At 38.8% G+C, this 17451-nt stretch overlaps 1 protein-coding gene across 3 annotated transcripts in view; it reads left to right on the forward strand.

Annotated features, from left to right (window-relative positions):
* Positions 1 to 17451, forward strand: part of DCBLD1 (discoidin, CUB and LCCL domain containing 1) — a 68472-nt gene that overhangs the window by 10520 nt on the left and 40501 nt on the right. For all 3 annotated transcript variants that reach the window (XM_010353239.2, XM_030928535.1, XM_030928534.1), the window contains exon 2: positions 11778 to 11990. In XM_010353239.2, the coding sequence (XP_010351541.1) occupies positions 11778 to 11990 (213 nt within the window). The remainder of the gene's footprint in view (positions 1 to 11777; positions 11991 to 17451) is intronic.

Here is a 17451-nt window from a genome sequence, read left to right on the forward strand (position 1 = left end):
GGTTTATTTTTTCTCTCTCATGTTTCATACCTTATTAGATGTATGATAAGATACCATCTGTCTCCCTACTGAGATTTGCTATTTTCTTGTCAGTAAACCTTGATTGCTTGTTCCCTGAATATGGTGCATAAACCTACGCTTGCACAAACCTTCTCATCCTATTTCTTTATTTTCCACAGTATGCTCAAGTAATTCCTGAATTGACACTTTTATCCAGGTTTCAGAAATGTCATTTTGGCTTAACTATAGATCCTGGAACTTATTGTTGTCTGTCCTAGACATATAAATGAAATCTGGAGTGAAAATAAGTATCAGATACAGATGTGTTCCGATTGTAGGAATAGATATTAAAATTAAACCATAAACACTTTTATCTTGAGGATTTTCTTTCACTTTAAAAAATATTCATGGCAATAGACTATATCTTACAGGATCCAATAGAATAGTCACTAATAAGAGCTTTTTGGAAATGTAGTATTTCCAGACCCTGCATTTTGACAAGATCCCCAGGTGATTCGTTTGCATACTGAAGTGTGAGAAGCAGCACTTTAATACACTGACACCTTCTTTTACAAAGCATCTTTCAGGAGCTAAGCAAAGTGAACAACCTTTGTTGGAAGTAAAATAGGCACCTCTCATTAGACCTTTCCCTTAACAGTCTAGTAAAGAGTACTTCTATGATTAAAAAAAGGGGAGGATAGAACTTCTCATAACATAATTTTTACAAAAAAAAAAAACCCTCCTAATTAAACATGACTATTTTTCTCACGTTAATTTTGAGACAAAAAGAGTATGACTACAAAAAACTAAATGTCAGTTATGCTGCTCAGCAGTAATGTGAGGTTGGACAATGTCTTAAATATCGCTACCTCAGTTTTGTCACCACTTAGGCAATAGTGGCCTTAGAGCATGTGATTCCATTCCATTGTCTTTGAAGTCAGACTAGTTTCGGGTTAGGATCTGATCCCAGCCCAGCCACATGGGCTGAGTTACTCTGCATCTCAGAGCCTTGACTCCTTCATACACAGAATAGAGATAATAAGAGGGATGTGTGGTGAAGAAAGGGTATTGTGGGCTTCAGTTTTGTTGTATAGGAGATGGCCTATCTTATAAGCTACTGGGTATACACTTTGATGTTTGTGAAATTACTCTTTGTATATGTATATCTATATATATGTGTGTGTGTGTATATATGTGCAATAATTTGTAATCAATTTTTAAAGACTATCATCATCAGATATGGTTGTCATGAAGGCTAAATAAGGTAATATAAAGTCCTTAGAACACTGTATCTGCTACTTTTTACAATGAATTTCTGGTAAATGCTAGTTTTTAGTAAGGGCCCTTTCATCATTTTATTTTTTTCCTTCCCCAATAACTTTTTGGCTCTCAATTTTTAAAAAACTATTATCTGTGAAAGTGAAGACTCACATCTATGTGCAAAGGAGAAATGTTTACAGTTTTAATTTATAAAACTCAGTTTAACTTTGTCTTTACTTGGTAATATTGGATTTTCTGGACTCCATAGAGAAAAGTCAATATCAATATTATACTTTATCTGAATACTGGCAGTATGCATATTTAACATGAAACCAAGGTTAGAAAGATAGCATGTTCTAGTGGCAGGAAAGATTTCTTGACTTACCTTCAGCTGAAGCAGTGGCAGCTTGGATATTACATCAACATCCTGACATTAGTAACAAAGGTCAGCAGCCTCTTTTCTCTGACTTCCTTATTCTAAGCATCTATTGAACAGAGATAAAACAGTTCTCTTAGAATTGTTCTGCTGTACAAACAAGTTTTTTTTTCTTAAAAGTCTTCTTTGAAATTAAGAAACTTCTCTTAACCAGTGTGTCCAATTCGTTGTAGATGCCCACAAAGCACTTATAACTTAATAACAACAGTGGGAAAAGTCTTGCTTTTGAATCGAGTCACATAATATAATTTCAGTACCATTTTTAGAACTCCAGAGGCCAGAGTCCACTTCTCCACATAAGATCTTTAATCCCAGAAGCCCTATCATAGGACGTCTCTGTGTGTCCCACTTGCGAGAGTCTAACCCAGGAGTTTACCAGTATGTCTCACAGAACACTACTCCCAGGAGATGCCCCAAGAGGAAAGAGTTTTCTGGGAAATGCTGTAAACTGCAACATGCATCAGAGCTTCACTGTGCACTCTAAGGGCTTTGAGAAGTTCTGTGGTAAAGAAAAAGGTGGGATTCTGCAAGCTTACTGACCTTGCAGCTCTTTTGAGGAGGGTGAGGGCATAACCTCCTGGTAAACCGCCCAGACTAGTACCACAGTGTCTACTTCAGGACATGCTGACATAGCAGTAAGTGGGCATTAGATAAATACTGGGAAATGCATTCTAATTAGACTTTCTCAGCCGATTAAAGCACACGCACACAGCCTCATTCATCTTCACCACACCCAGTCATGGTTGGTAATTTTATAGATGAGAAAAATTGATAAACACTAGATGGGGGATTTCTTAGGATCATACAGCCAATGGGTAATGGCATTTGGACAAAGTCAGCTAATTCAAAGCAATATTTTTGATACTTTAATAATGTGTAGAATTTTAAGATAAAAGTAGTAGCAGTTAATACATTGAACTTTTACTATCTCGTTGCCTCTTTGCTTGATACTCTGCTTTTATTAGCATTCTCCCTTTTAATGCTCATGAAATTGGGCACTATTGTCTTTATATTGCGGATGATGGAATTCAGTTTTACCTTAGAGAGGTAAAAAGACTCACCCAAGGCCACAAAACCAGTGTTAGGCAGGGCTGTGCCAGAATCCAGCTTGTAACCATTATGCTCTGTCACCTCCCAAGTATATGGAAATAATTTATGAATTAGGAAATGATAGGTGTGTCAACTCTCCTCCCCCACATCCACAAGCCTTCTACTATTCTTTTGCTTTTCAGCAGAAGTCTGAAGACTGGAGAGTGACCAAGAACTGCAGTGTTCACTGATTTTACATATAGCACATTAAAGAATCGCATTGGCTAGATTTGGGGATTTTTTTCCATTGGCAGCAAATTATGAATCTTTTAAATATTTTAACATGGTAATCATCGATGTCTTTGGACACTGATGGAAGTAATCCCACATTATTTAGGGAATCAGAGAGGAATCATAGATAGGACCTCTTGAAATGATTTGGTTCATTTTCATACATTCAGATTGATTTGTTTTAAGTGATACTTTTAGCTGATAGGAATGTTGAAAGTTTCCATGGAGAGACTTTTGACAAATTCCTTGTGTTTCCTTTTATTTTACTTTCAAATGTTTCATCTGCTGAGTCAACAGCATTATCAACCTCATTAGATCACTAGTCATATCATTAGCATCTATTTTATATGTGATGAGAATAAAGTTGAAAGAGATTGTCAGTTTTATAAAACATGGCCATGTGTTTCTAGTCTATAGCTGTAACTTCTTTCAGCATAGTATCATTATCTGTATTCCTTTCAGAAAAACTAAATATTTTGAATAATTATTTGGTTTTTTCATTACAAGTTCTGTTTTGCCTTTGTTCATTCTCACATAGCAACTGAGGCCCTTTTGCCCCTGTTTTTCTTTTGCTTCTGGCAGCATACAAGGTAAAAAGCTAAGCACAATTGAAAAAGAGCAAAGTTTCTAAGGCTGAGAATGGAATTAATGATACCTTGGAAAATCGGTTTGCCCTACCATCAGACAAAACTCTGTAATAACTGCAAGCTCTCCTTTGTGGTTGAAAAGATTGTAGTCATCAAGAGCTCACTTGATCCTAGACATGGGAAGAAATTTTCTCACACCCACACATGGATGATTGTATATGTGTTGAGACTTGTCGTAGCTTGAATATTAGAAGAGCAAGGATACAACTAATGATATCATGTTTTTAGAAATGGTTTTACTCTTTTGATATTTTAGAGCACTCTTTCCCAAGCTGCAGGTTGAGACCCATTAATAGGTGATGAAATCACTTCAGTAGGCACAACCAGTATGCTTTAACAAAAACAAAAATGAAACTTAATAGAATAGGAAATAATCACAGTGCATTACATGTAATAAAATAATTGTATCACTTAATTTTTGTTCATTGTTTATGCATGTGTATGCGTATGTGATTACTTGGGGTGTGATAAAAACATATCTGTGTTCTAACTATAGGCCATAACAATAATTTTTTTTAAAAAGCTTGAGTTTTCTGTCTTACTCTAGGGACTAGTTAATAATCAATCTAAAAAGTATATTTGCACTATTCATTTTACTCCACCTAAATCATTCTCCAAGAAGTACAATTCAGTTACAAGTTTTCTTTTAAAGTCTAATCATGCTTTCTAGTATTGCAGAACTTAGTCCATACCAGGTATATCTTATTTTTTGCTTTTCTTTTAGTGGAACATGATTTCTTATGAAAGGGAAGTAGTCTTTTAGGGAAGTTACTGTTTTCCTTTCGTAGTGGATGGAATTAAAGTAGACTAAGTAAAGGATTGGCTTGTGTATACAGGCATCTAGGATTTGTTCTAAGCTTATTTAGAAAGTAGCATGTATATCCACAATTCCTGAATAGCCGATGTTAAAGGCTAAAAGGTAGAGGCCTATCCATTAATTTCAGGCATTTGGAGAATAGATACTGAGTCCGTATCTCTGTATTTATACATGTCAAGTTAGTCTCAATAATTTACTTGTTAATATATGTTTCTCCTCTTGACTGTGGACTTCTTGAAGTGAGAACTACAGTATACTATGTTCCAAGCTGTTTGTTTCCTGAAATTTTAATGACAGTCCGAGACTTCGTCCTATCTATGTTATGAGACTAATGTTGAAAGTAGCCTAATATCCAGAATCTACAAAGAACTCAAACAAATATACAAGAAAAAAACAACCCCATCAAAAAGTGGGCAAAGGATATGAACAGACATTTCTCAAAAGAAGACATTCATACAGCCAACAGACACATGAAAAAATGCTCATCATCACTCGCCATCAGAGAAATGCAAATCAAAACCACAATGAGATACCATCTCACACCAGTTAGAATGGCAATCATTAAAAAGTCAGGAAACAACAGGTGCTGGAGAGGATGTGGAGAAATAGGAACACTTTTACACTGTTGATGGGATTGTAAACTAGTTCAACCATTATGGAAAACAGTATGGCAATTCCTCAAGGATCTAGAACTAGATGTACCATATGACCCAGCCATCCCACTACTGGGTATATACCCAAAGGGTTATAAATCATGCTGCTATAAAGACACATGCACACGTATGTTTATTGTGGCACTATTCACAATAGCAAAGACTTGGAATCAACCCAAATGTCCATCTGTGACAGACTGGATTAAGAAAATGTGGCACATATACACCATGGAATATTATGCAGCCATAAAAAAGGATGAGTTTGCGTCCTTCATAGGGACATGGATGCAGCTGGAAACCATCATTCTTAGCAAACTATCACAAGAACAGAAAACCAAACACCTCATGTTCTCACTCATAGGTGGGAACTGAACAATGAGATCACTTGGACTCGGGAAGGGGAACATCACACACCGGGGCCTATCATGGGGGGGGGTGGGGAGGGATTGCATTGGGAGTTATACATGGGTGCAGCACACCAACATGGCACAAGTATACATATGTAACAAACCTGCACGTTATGCACATGTACCCTAGAACTTAAAGTATAATAAAAAAAAATTTTTTAAATTAAAAAAAAAGAAAAAAAAAGAAAGAGGGGATGTACTTTCTAAAGGGAAAAAAATTAAAAAAAAAATAAAAAAATAAAAAAAAAAGATAAAAAAAAAAAGAAAGTAGCCTTTAGTGTTACAAAGAATGTTAGGTGAACTTGGTAGGTTTAATTATATTATTTTTCTGCTTTATATGTATTCATATTATAGAAAATTTAGAAGATAAATGTATAAATAAAATGAAAATCACTTGTAAACTTATACCATAGAAGTAAACACTTTAAATATTACATATCTATCCGTGTACAATATATTCTGTTTTAAAGTGTTTTTATGTCAAATATTCTTCTAAAACATGACTAACTTCCTTAACATCATGTTGCTTGGAGATATCAGTTTGGCTATTCTTTTCTAATCTAGATTGTTTCCAAATGTTCAGAATTAAAATCTGTGTACTTAAATTCTATACATAGATCACTTTGGGAGTTCTAAAATACTCATGAATACTTGCACCTTTTTACAGAATCTAAGCTTCATATATCCAGTTTTATTCTTGTAAATTGTTTTGACGAAGTGGTGGTCAGTGTCACAAACCAGCTGTGGCTCCAAACAGACACCAGGATTTAGGCCCATTACGGAGAGACCACCCTGCAAGTATTCTATAGTCGAGAGGAGCTTTCAGTCTAGAAGAGGAGGAAATGATACTTAGTTTAGTCATCATGTGCTTTGGCAAGAAATTACAGTCGAAAGGAAGGAACAGATAAACATTGTGTAGCAGCCACTTTGAAGAGTGGTCAAATTCCGTATGGCAAAACCTCCTCCTCCCCTTTTCATTGCCCGTTCCCCCTATTTTGGTGTTAGATAGGTGGCACTTTACTGTGTCACTGCCCACAACCCTACTTGGAGTTTAGTCATAAGACCGTGGTTTTATTTTTTTCCCTTAAAGATGGATCTTTATTTCTTTTAATTTTTAATATTTTAATTTAATATTTCTTTTAATTTGTAATTTTTAATTTTAGTATTCTTAGAACCGTGAGCCCTCATCATTCAGCTCTAGCAACTGTCAACATTTCTCCGTATTTTTTCATTTATTCTGCTTCTCCCCTTTTTTTCCAGGTATTTTAAGGCAAATCCTAGACCTTACGTCATTTCAGCCCTACATATGTCAGTAGGCATCTCTCAAAAAAATGGCATTTTCTTATGTAGCCTCAATACTATTATCTCACTTAATAAAATTAATAATTATCTGAAATTATTTAATATCCCAGTTATCTATTTAAAAGATTTTGTAAGGGTGGTTTTTCAAATCAGGATTCAAGCAAGTCTCACTTAATTGTTATGGCACATAAGTATCTTTTAAATCTAAAATAAACACTTATTTGTGTGTGCCTCTTCATTTAATTCAATCCTGAAGAAACTGGGTCAACTGTATTTCATAGAGATCTTTTTATTGCAGATCTGTTTAAATGCTTTAATTAAAAAAAATGTAGGCCAGGTGCAGTGGCACACACCTGTAATCCCAGCATTTTGGGAGGCCAAGGCGAGAGGATCACTTGAGCCTAGGAGTTCTAGACCAGCCTGGGCAGCATGGTGTAGCCCCCGTCTCTACCAAAGCAAAAACAATCAGCTGGGTGTGGTGGTGTGCGCCTGTAGTTCCAGCTACTTGGAAGGCTGAAGTGGGAAGATTGCTTGAGCCCCAGAGGTCGAGGGTGCAGGGAGCAGTGATCGTGCCACTGCATTCCAGCCTGGGTAACAGAATGAGACCCTGTCTCAAAAAAAAAAAAAAGAGAGAGAGAGGGAGAAAGCATACAGGATAACAAAATACAAAGAGTATAAAAAAGTACAAAATAGAAAATGTAAAAGCCTCCTCACTTCCATCCCCAGCCAGGCAAACTTGATTGACATTCTTTTTTCAGTTCTTTAATTAGCCTTTTTATTTTCAGATCATTGTAGATCACATGCAATTGGAAGAACTAACACAGAGAGATACTGTATACCTTTTACCCAGTTTCCCTCAATTATAACATCTTTGCAAACTACAATACCATATCACAACCAGGATACTGACATTGATACATAAGACAAAGAAGATAAACTAATAGATTTTTAAGTAACTTTTGTCTTCTTTGTCAGTGATTGTCAATTAGAGAGTCAGGCTATGAGAGGTAGGCTACCTGAGTGTCAGAATGAGGTCATAAGAATAATGTTTCTCCCCATCTCTACTAAAAATATAATTAGCTGGGCACGGTGGTGCCTGCCTGTAATCCCAGCTACTCAGGAGGCTGAGGCAGGAGAATCACTTGAACCTAGGAGGCAGAGGTTACCGTGAGACGAGATTGCACCGTTGCACTCCAGACTGGGCAACAAGAGCGAAAATCCGTCTCAAAAATAAATAAATAATGCTTCTCTATTGGTTTTCATGTGTATGCATCTCCCTTCTTCAACACATGACATTGTAGGCATTTTGTCTCCCTAGCAGTTTTTCATTTTACCCTTTGGCATCTTTCTACCTAATCCTTTGAAATCACCCAAACTGTGGGAAATTCCTGATGTGGTTAATACCCATGGAATAAACTTAATATATTAGTCTTGCCACAGAAAACTCCATGAATAGTCTACTTCCATAGGTTAGAGTGATATTAGAACTTCTGATGACAGTTTGCTTTTTAATAAATTAGGACTCAGCACTTATTTTGCGATTCAGGTCTTTGGCAGAACGAAGACTCATGGGGTTTTGTTCTGATAGTTAATGGAAGAGAGAAATTTTCCCAAGGAGGTACAGATCCCCAGGCAAAGTAACGATGGAAATGTTGACGATTTGAACTTGCCTGCATTGTGCCAGCATTGCTGGGTAAAGAAGTTTCCTCTTGGGCCTTAGAGTGAAAGTGGTGGAAGAGAAATATAATTACAGGGCTGAATAAAAGTGATACCCTGGCTGGGTGCAGTGGCTCACGCCTGTAATCCCAGCACTTTGAGAGGCTGAGGTGGGTGGATCACGAGGTCAGGAGATCGAGACCATCCTGGCTAACACGGTGAAACCCCGTCTCTACTAAAAATACAAAAAATTAGTCGGGCGTGGTGGTGGGCGCCTGTAATCCCAGGTACTCAGGAGGCTGAGGCAGGAGAATGGCTTGAACCCAGGAGGCAGAGGTTGCAGTGAGCCGAGATCCTGCCACTGCACTCCAGCCTGGGCGACAGAGCGAGACTCCATCTCAAAGAAAAAAGTGACACCCTAAGATTTTCCCTTGCTGACACATGTTACTTTAAAAAAATAAAATTTAGCATATGATAGTCACATGTAGGTTGATTCATATAATTGCTCCTTATTTTATTTAACTGTGTTTTCTGGAAAAAAAGTTTTTCTCTTCTTTTATGAAAGGAGAATTTCATAGTCCTAAGAAAAGTGACATTTAAATATTTGACCAGGAGATTTCTTGGTGGCCTGGAGAGGTTGTGTGGTGTTTATATTTAGATGCATATTTGTTTGTACTAATTACCCTAGGATTGCTTTATGGGGGTGCTCAAAATAAATGCTTACAAAGGTAGGGCAGGTAATAGAAGTGAGTAACAAGGACCTGGTGAAGAACTAAGGTGTTTGGCTCCTTTCAAGGGACAGCCGCTGTATCACTGGCCCTGTGAGAATGCCCGATCATGTGGTTGCCACGTCTTTCAGTTTTTGTTGTTGTTGAGATGGAGTCTCGCTCTGTCACCCAGGCTGGAGCGCAGTGGCATGATCTCAGCTCACTGCAACCTCTGCCTCCTGGGTTCAAGCGATTCTCCAGCCTCAGCTTCCCAAGGAGCTGAGATTACAGGCTTGCACTACCATGCCTGGCTAGTTTTTGTATTTTTAGTAGACACAGGGTTTCACCATGTTGGCCAGGCTGGTCTCGAACTCCTGACTTCTGACGATTCCCCCACCTTGGCCTTCCGAAATGCTGGGATTACAGGCATGAACCACCACTCACAGTTTGTCCTTCAGTTTTAGAGAAACTATAAATTGTATTTTTTATTAAAGCCCTTTAAAGCCGACAAATAATTCAGATTTTAAATCAAAGCCCTGTGCACTGTGTGCTCCTGCAAAGTATGCGTCTCTCTAGTATCATTTTCATTTAATTCTTGGCAATTTTATGTTTACCAACTGCCAGGGAGCCCAAGGAATTTAGCTGTCACCTCAAACTTAACCAAACTTACAACCTTTATCCCTAAACCTGCCCCCTCTCTGGACTCTTTTTGCTGCTTATATTGGCCTCAGCGTTCCAGTCATTTCTGGACTGAACAAGGCCTTGGTGTTTTTCTTCTCTTGTCCTTCCCACTATAATTCCCCAAAACCTGAGTCTGTTGATTTTGTCTCAAGAATTTCCCTGTTTTCTGTTCTCTTCCTTCCTGTTCCAGCTGCCCCCATTGCTAGCCCGCCTACTGCTTCTCTGATCCAGATTCTGTCCCCATTCTAGTTCCTGTAGCATTGTCCAGCCAGGTTGATCATCTTTTTCTATTACCTCTTTTGTTATCTTCCTACTCCAAAAATTCTATGTATCCTTGTTGCCTACCATGTAAATTTCACTAATTCTGCCTAGATCTCGGGGCTTCATAGTAGTTTTATCTTGGCTGTCTAAATTTCCCCCCGGCACTCCTTAACCCATTGGTCCATTAAAGCCAACTCTGCTTCCCCAATTCAGCCCCCTTCCAGGGGCTGCCAGGAATCTTGTGGGAGTTTCTGGATAATGGGTAGATCCTTTCCCTAGGCCTTGGCTGTTGAGATGATGTAGATTCTGGAGTTTTTAATTTTTTTTTTTTTTTAATAAACCTCTATTACCATTTGGCCCCGACACCTCAAGGCAAGAAGGAAGTGGAATAAAGGAAGACTCCAGGTGTATCCAACTCTAATTGGGTTAGAGGCTGGGAGGGAAGAAGGCTGCTTTGAAGTCCTCAGATTCCCAGTATACCCAAGTTGAGGCTTCTCCATCAGAGACTTTGGGATGGAGAGGTCTTATTTTACTACCTTTGAGAGTTCCTACTTCAGCAGCTTTCTGCTTCTCTCCCTCCAGCTGAGACCAGAAATTTTTGCTTTGAAACGTGAAGCTATACTAACCACAGGCATTTTGCAACCTAAATGCAACGTATGCTCATTCTTCTTGCAGCCCACCTTGTTGTGCATGTCCTTAGATAGTTGTGTGATCGACTTGGTCACTTTAATCAACTAGAACAACTTGTAGGTTTATAGGTGAACTTCCCTATTCAGAAAAGTCTTCAGATAATGTCTTGTTTTGATGAAATGCTGGTAATTTGCTGAAACATTCTTTCTTGCCTCTCTCCTTTGCATTTTGTTTAGACCCCTGATGTATATAACTCATAACACCTATAATTATAGTTATCTGAATGTGTGACTATTTGCCATTTTACTCTGAGTTCTATGAGGTAGCAAGGTGCTGCTTTTGTGTTCCCAGCTTTTAATACCATGTCTGGTTATGAAAAGCACTCAACAGAGTAGATCCTTGACATTTTCTGATTGTACATCCCAAGTCTATGAGGAACCTTAGAATCTGTGACTGTCATTAACTACGACATATATTTCAAATGATTATTAGGCCCAGTCCCCAGCTAAATAACTTGCAGCTAAACCGAATTATGTCAGCTTAAGCCTCAGATTCTAACAGGAGCATTTTCTGTACTTGATCTCATTTAATCAGTGCAACCACCTTCTACAGGGAGTAATATTTTTTCTCCATTGTGAATTACATGACATCGACTTTGGGAGTGGCTTGGCAAATGCATGCAAGGCCTGCTAAGCAAGTTTGGATGGGTGAATAGATAGATTATTAGAAAAAAATAATGATTAAAATGATTTGTTTCCTAAGGGCTTTCCATTCTAATATGTGAAACATTTTGATCAACAAGAAGATAAAACTGGAAAACAAGAGATGAAATAACAATAGATACTGTTTAATAATTCAATCTTCTTTTTTGTTTTTTGGTTTTCCTTCTCCCCCAAAACAATAAAATACATAACTTGAAGATTGTATTGGACTCTCAGTCCTCAGTAAGAATTAATTACCGTTTCTTATTTTATTCTCCCCCTGCTTTTTTCTTTACCAGGTGATGGCTGTGGACACCTAGTGACTTATCAGGATAGTGGTACAATGACATCTAAGAATTATCCAGGGACCTACCCCAATCACACTGTTTGCGAAAAGACCATTACAGTACCAAAGGGGAAAAGACTGATTCTGAGGTTGGGAGATTTGGATATCGAATCCCAGACCTGTGCTTCTGACTATCTTCTCTTCACCAGCTCTTCAGATCAATATGGTAAGAAAAGAGACCTGGGTTTCTCTGAGCATCAAAATTTTCGATATTTGCAGAGAAGGGCAAGTGGTGTGTTAATGAACACTATATCCCGAGAAGATTAGAAGAGAAACTTGCTTGTGTAAACTCTTGTGGGGAACTTAGAAGAATACATTTGCTTCATAAGCTGAAACAGCAAAAGACATCTAAGGAGATGTGAACCTTGTGTGTGTCTCAGAACCTTTGTTTGAGTGTCAGTGCTGCTGGGGAGAGAATTGGAGATATGTGACATTTGGTAAACCATCTACAGTTCATTATTCATTTGACAAATATTTATTGAATAGAACAGTGACTGTGTTTCAGGTACTCTGTCAGGAACTGGGATGTAACAGTGAAAAAACAAAGTTCCTTTATGAAACTTGGGTCTGCGGGGAGAGGAAGGCAGAAAGTAAGCAAATGCATCTGTAGTATGAGAGATGGTGAGAAAGAAAAGGAATAACGAAAACTAAGGCATCCAAAAGTGATGTAGAGCCTGCCTTTGTTTTTGTGCCACTTCCAATGGGATGGTAGGGAGGCATCATCAGTAAGTGGACATTTGAGCAGAGACCCAAAACGAGGTAAGGGAATGGACTGTTTAGGTATGACTGGGTTCAGAGTTTTCTGGGGAAGAAAACGGCAAGTGCAAAGGTCAGTTTCCTAAGTAGCCTTTGAAATTTAGTGTTTTGTGCTTTGAGATGTGCTGTTAGCCCACTGGAACCTGAAATCACAGTCACAATGACCCTTTGATCCTAAGCCCAAGGAAATTGGGCAGTTTGAAAACGATAACAAGATCTTGAATACATTATTTTGAGTATAGAGATTTTGTGAAATTCTCTGTGCACACAACTTTAAAAATGATACAAGTTTTAAGTAAAATCCTGTCTGCCTGCTAGCTCTACTGATAATTTCTCAAACACTCACAGCTTTCTCACCTGTCTTGACCTTTGCACCCAGAGTTGCTTCCTCACTCCTGCTGCCTCTTCCTACAGTTTAGAAGCCCAGACAAGCCGTGTGGCGATTCAGAGCTCTAAACCAGCTCCCATGGGATAAAAAGATCTAAGACTGTTTTTTCATCCCTAGGAGCATTGTCTGTTTAATGATGGTTGAGTTACTCCGACAGAATCAAGATGGTAATTTCCATATAATTGTTGGTAACTTTTTCACTGTAGTTTGACTCAAATGGGCAGGGTGACACTTCCAGGGATGCTGAAGGCCCCTGAGAACACTTACTGTTCCATTACCTCTGGTAATCTGATGTGTGTTAACTTATGGAGGCATTTGTCAGGGAGTCCCTCAATAGCCAGGAGGTTTCTTTCAGATTTTGAGGAGGGGGTGAGTGTCAGAGATGCAGTGTGAAAAGTGATGCAGAGTGCTGCAGGGCCGGTAGCAGCTTTTCCACACGGGTCTCTTTGGGGAAGCATCTGCCTTGCCAGGAAGATGAGCATTTAATTCCACCTGCTGACATAACAGTGGCGGAATCATTCTGTTGCATAAGACTGTCACGTCAGAGGCTGGAGTGAGAGCAACTAAGGGAAGCAAATCCTCCCAAAGCAGGATGTGGAGAATGGATGTGGCTTTCCCACACCAGGGAGTTTCCTCCATCATCTTTGAGGTATATTCATAAATATACACAAAAGCAGAAAAGGTCAGGGGCGGTGGCTTATGCCTGTAATCCTAACACTGGGAGGCCTAGGAGGAATGATTGCTTGAGCTCAGGATTTCAAGCAATCCAGCCTGGGCAACATGGTGAGACCCCCATCTCTACATTATAAGAGAAAAAAGACAGAAAATAATGGAATTAACTACATATCTCAAGCTAGCTTGCAAGGTGATCATGATCTGCCTCCTCTTTTCTAGATTCTTGAGCTTTCAAGCTTAGATGCGTCACTAGAAAATGAATAATGAATTGCAATTCATTCATAGCGATAAAGCCAAGTAATTTTTCTCCTTGAATTTTTTTCTGTATAAATTGAGTGTTTGTCTTTTGGAAATAAAATGTATACTCATTATATAAATAAATATATTCAGTGCCTATTGTATGCCAGGCACCTGCTTGGCTCTTAAATATACTGTCTAGAATCCCCTAATCCACCTTCCAAGGTAAATAATCAATGCCTTCCACAGATAGGGAAACTGAGGCACAGTGTGATTAGGTTAACATGCCCAAGATCCCAAGAGTGTACAATTGGGGTGAAAGAGAGATTTATATCTGTGTCTCTGTGGCTGCAAGACACCTACTCCCACTGCTGTTGTCTCCTGGTTTCACCATCACCAAAAAACCACCTTGCACTATCATCCTTCCCGGGTGGACTAGCCCATTATTACATTATGCGGCAATTTCGTCTAAAACACAAGAAGTAGGTAGTATTTTTGATTGAGGATGTGCTTAAGATAAACTATGTAATGATGCTCAGAATTTCTCTCTTTTGTGGCTGCTTTAAAGATTTCCGGTAACCAAAAACACTAACCCGACCTATATTTTCACGTAGTTAAATAAACCCCTGGTCTGTTTGAACATCCTCCAGGAATGCAGAAGGAGGAGGAGACAGAAGTGCTTTGTCTTTCAGGCTGGTGCTCAGAGAGTGGACATTCCTGTGCAGCTGTTGCCCAGCTTCCTGGAAGCGTGGAAGGGTGGGAGGCAACTCTGCAAGCTGATGTGGCCACAGGATCTGGCATGGCTGCGGACGCAGGGCCCTAGTGCCCTTGCAGACTCCCAAGGATCTAGAGCTATATTGCCTGAACCAGTGAGAGAGGGGAATGTCTGCTGAAATTCAGCAGGGAGAGAATGCATGTTATGGAATACCACCTTTAATTCCAAAATATGATGGCTTCTAATGATTATATGTGTGGCAGAAACAGCAGAATCGTTTTAGTTTATCCTGCCCGATATTTTTTATTAACCAACTAATTGTTAAAACCCACTGCCAAAGGATTTTATTTTATTTTATTTATTTATTTTTTTTTTGAGACGGAGTCTTGCTGTGCCACCCAGGCTGGAGTGCAGTGGCCAGGCTCTCAGCTCACTGCAAGCTCCGCCTCCCGGGTTCACGCCATTCTCCTGTCTCAGCCTCCCGAGTAGCTGGGACTACAGGCGCCCGCCTCGTCGCCCGGCTAGTTTTTTGTATTTTTTAGTAGAGACGGGGTTTCACCATATTAGCCAGGATGGTCTTGATCTCCTGACCTCATGATCCGCCCGTCTTGGCCTTCCAAAGGGCTGGGATTACAGGCTTGAGCCACCGCGCCCGGCCTGCCAAAGGATTTTAAAACTTAAAACTATCAGAATTTGAATATGGAGTAGATGTTTTGAAAAAGAATAATGTTTCCTGGCATTAATGTTTGCAAGCTCTGCCAAGAGTGGACATACTTGTGATTACACTAACCATTGTGAATATGCTAAAGTTGTATAGTGTTCATCGTTATGCAGTTAATGTTTAATGGTTCCCCACCATGTCAATTTTGTTTTAAATATTTGGTTTATATACTTTGGGTATTTTGATAATTCACATTCTTGCTAGCAAAAATGCGTTGTAAACAAGTGTAAACACCCACAACAACTTTCACAGTAATCTGGCAAAATATGCACTTGATCACACTGTTTCTTAATACAGACAAAATGGGATTGTTATTCTTCTGTTTGTCATATGATTACGGCTGATCTTTCAGATTCAAGAATCCATTAGAAGAATGTACTTGTATGCCTATGACTGAATTAAGACACTAAGATATGTGTGCTATTAATATTATGCTGGCCAAAACAAAACAAAAAAATCTTTAAGAAGTATCATACTTTTCTTAGTAGACATCGTTTTCACTATAGCTAAGGGAATTCTAGGTTTTTGTTTAACAGACCAAAGTAACTGAGACTCCCTTTGAAAAAATGCTAATATCCGTTTTCCAGTCTGTGGTCCAATTCAGGATCATAAAGCAGTTATTTGTCCTGACTTCTCAGTCTTCCTTTATCTTTTGAGAATACTGACCAGTTATTTTACAGAATGTCTGTCAATTCAGTTGGTTTGATGTTTCCTCGTGATTGAATTCAGATTATGTATTCTGGGCAGACATAATACTACTACTTTTTAAAGAAATCTTTAAAAGGCTTGCTTATGACAGTTCCTAACATTAGAAATTATGAGGTCATGTGTCCCTTCAAGAATGAGAACTAAATCTGCATTAAATTTCTTTGCTTCCCTCTTGACTATTTGATTAAATGACTCTTCTTTTTTCAATCAAAACTGCATTGATTTTTAGGTTATTTCAAGCTGAAGTGTCTTCCTGGAGGAGTTTTTTGTTCTTCAAAGAGGCCCATGTAATATGAAACTTTGAAAAGACTCAAATATAAGGTGTTGCCTTTTTGTAGAAGACAATTTTGGAGAAATCTGGGCACATAAGATAATAGAAAGTTGATTAAGGTGCCTACCCAGGCTGTTCTAGGATTGAACACACTTTGAAACCTGGAATTTGAAGATTCAGACAAGTAGTTTATTAAAGAACATCTCTTTAAATTTAAACATATTGTATAAGACATTTAAGATGACTGCCTTGGTCCTGTTCTCAGTTCCCCCCTCCCTCATTTTACATATATGTGGTAAAATAACAGGAGGTTAGTTATATAAAACGCTGAAATATCTTAAACTTTGAGGAAAAATGGCTGCTGATTCAGGCGTTGTGTCACACTAATATGCACAAATTTAAAATATTAAATATGTAATGTTGTATTTATTTAGAACACTGAAGAGGGAAGGCGATACTACTGTTAATTTTATAGCCCTTTAGTGACCATGTAACCTTGACTTGCCCTCTGAGTAAATTCCATTTCTAGTCTTGCTGACTAGAATGGACTTAGAGAGACTGGAGTATTCACTCAGAGGTTTGTTTTTGCCCCCACTGCCTGTAGGGGCCTCAGAGGAGGGCATTTCTGTTTTCCTGATCTTTCAAGAAGGTTGAGTCTGAGTTTTCCCCTGAAGGGTGACCTCCACACTGGATGGAGTTCAGGGTGGTTCGGGGACTGCCTGAAGAGCTGTTGGAGCAGTCTTGGCAGGAACCAGACACTGGCCAGTCTTCATAGGCATCTCAGGGTCTCAAAGGAGCTTGTTCTGATGGAGACTCTAGACTTTCCCACCTGGATCAGTGTGGATCAATAAAACCAGGCTGGCCTTGAAAACGGATTGAAATTTGTGTTGCTGCCTCGATATTACACTTGTGTTTAAGAGCACAAACTCTGTAATTAGACTCTCTTGCCTCAAATTCCTGCCTACTCACAGGTGTGAGCCACCACGCCTGGCCTTTACTGCTTATTTCTAAATTGCTTGACCTTGAGCAAATTATTTAACCGTTCTGTGTCTCTGTTCCCTCATATTTAAAATGGGCAGGCCAGGTGCGACGTCTCATACCTGTAATCTCAGCATTTTGAGAGGCTGAGACGGACGAATCACTTGAGCTTAGGAGT

The sequence above is a fragment of the Rhinopithecus roxellana genome, chromosome 4, assembly GCF_007565055.1.
Source record: "Rhinopithecus roxellana isolate Shanxi Qingling chromosome 4, ASM756505v1, whole genome shotgun sequence".
In the NCBI taxonomy this organism is placed as follows: Eukaryota; Metazoa; Chordata; class Mammalia; order Primates; family Cercopithecidae; genus Rhinopithecus; species Rhinopithecus roxellana.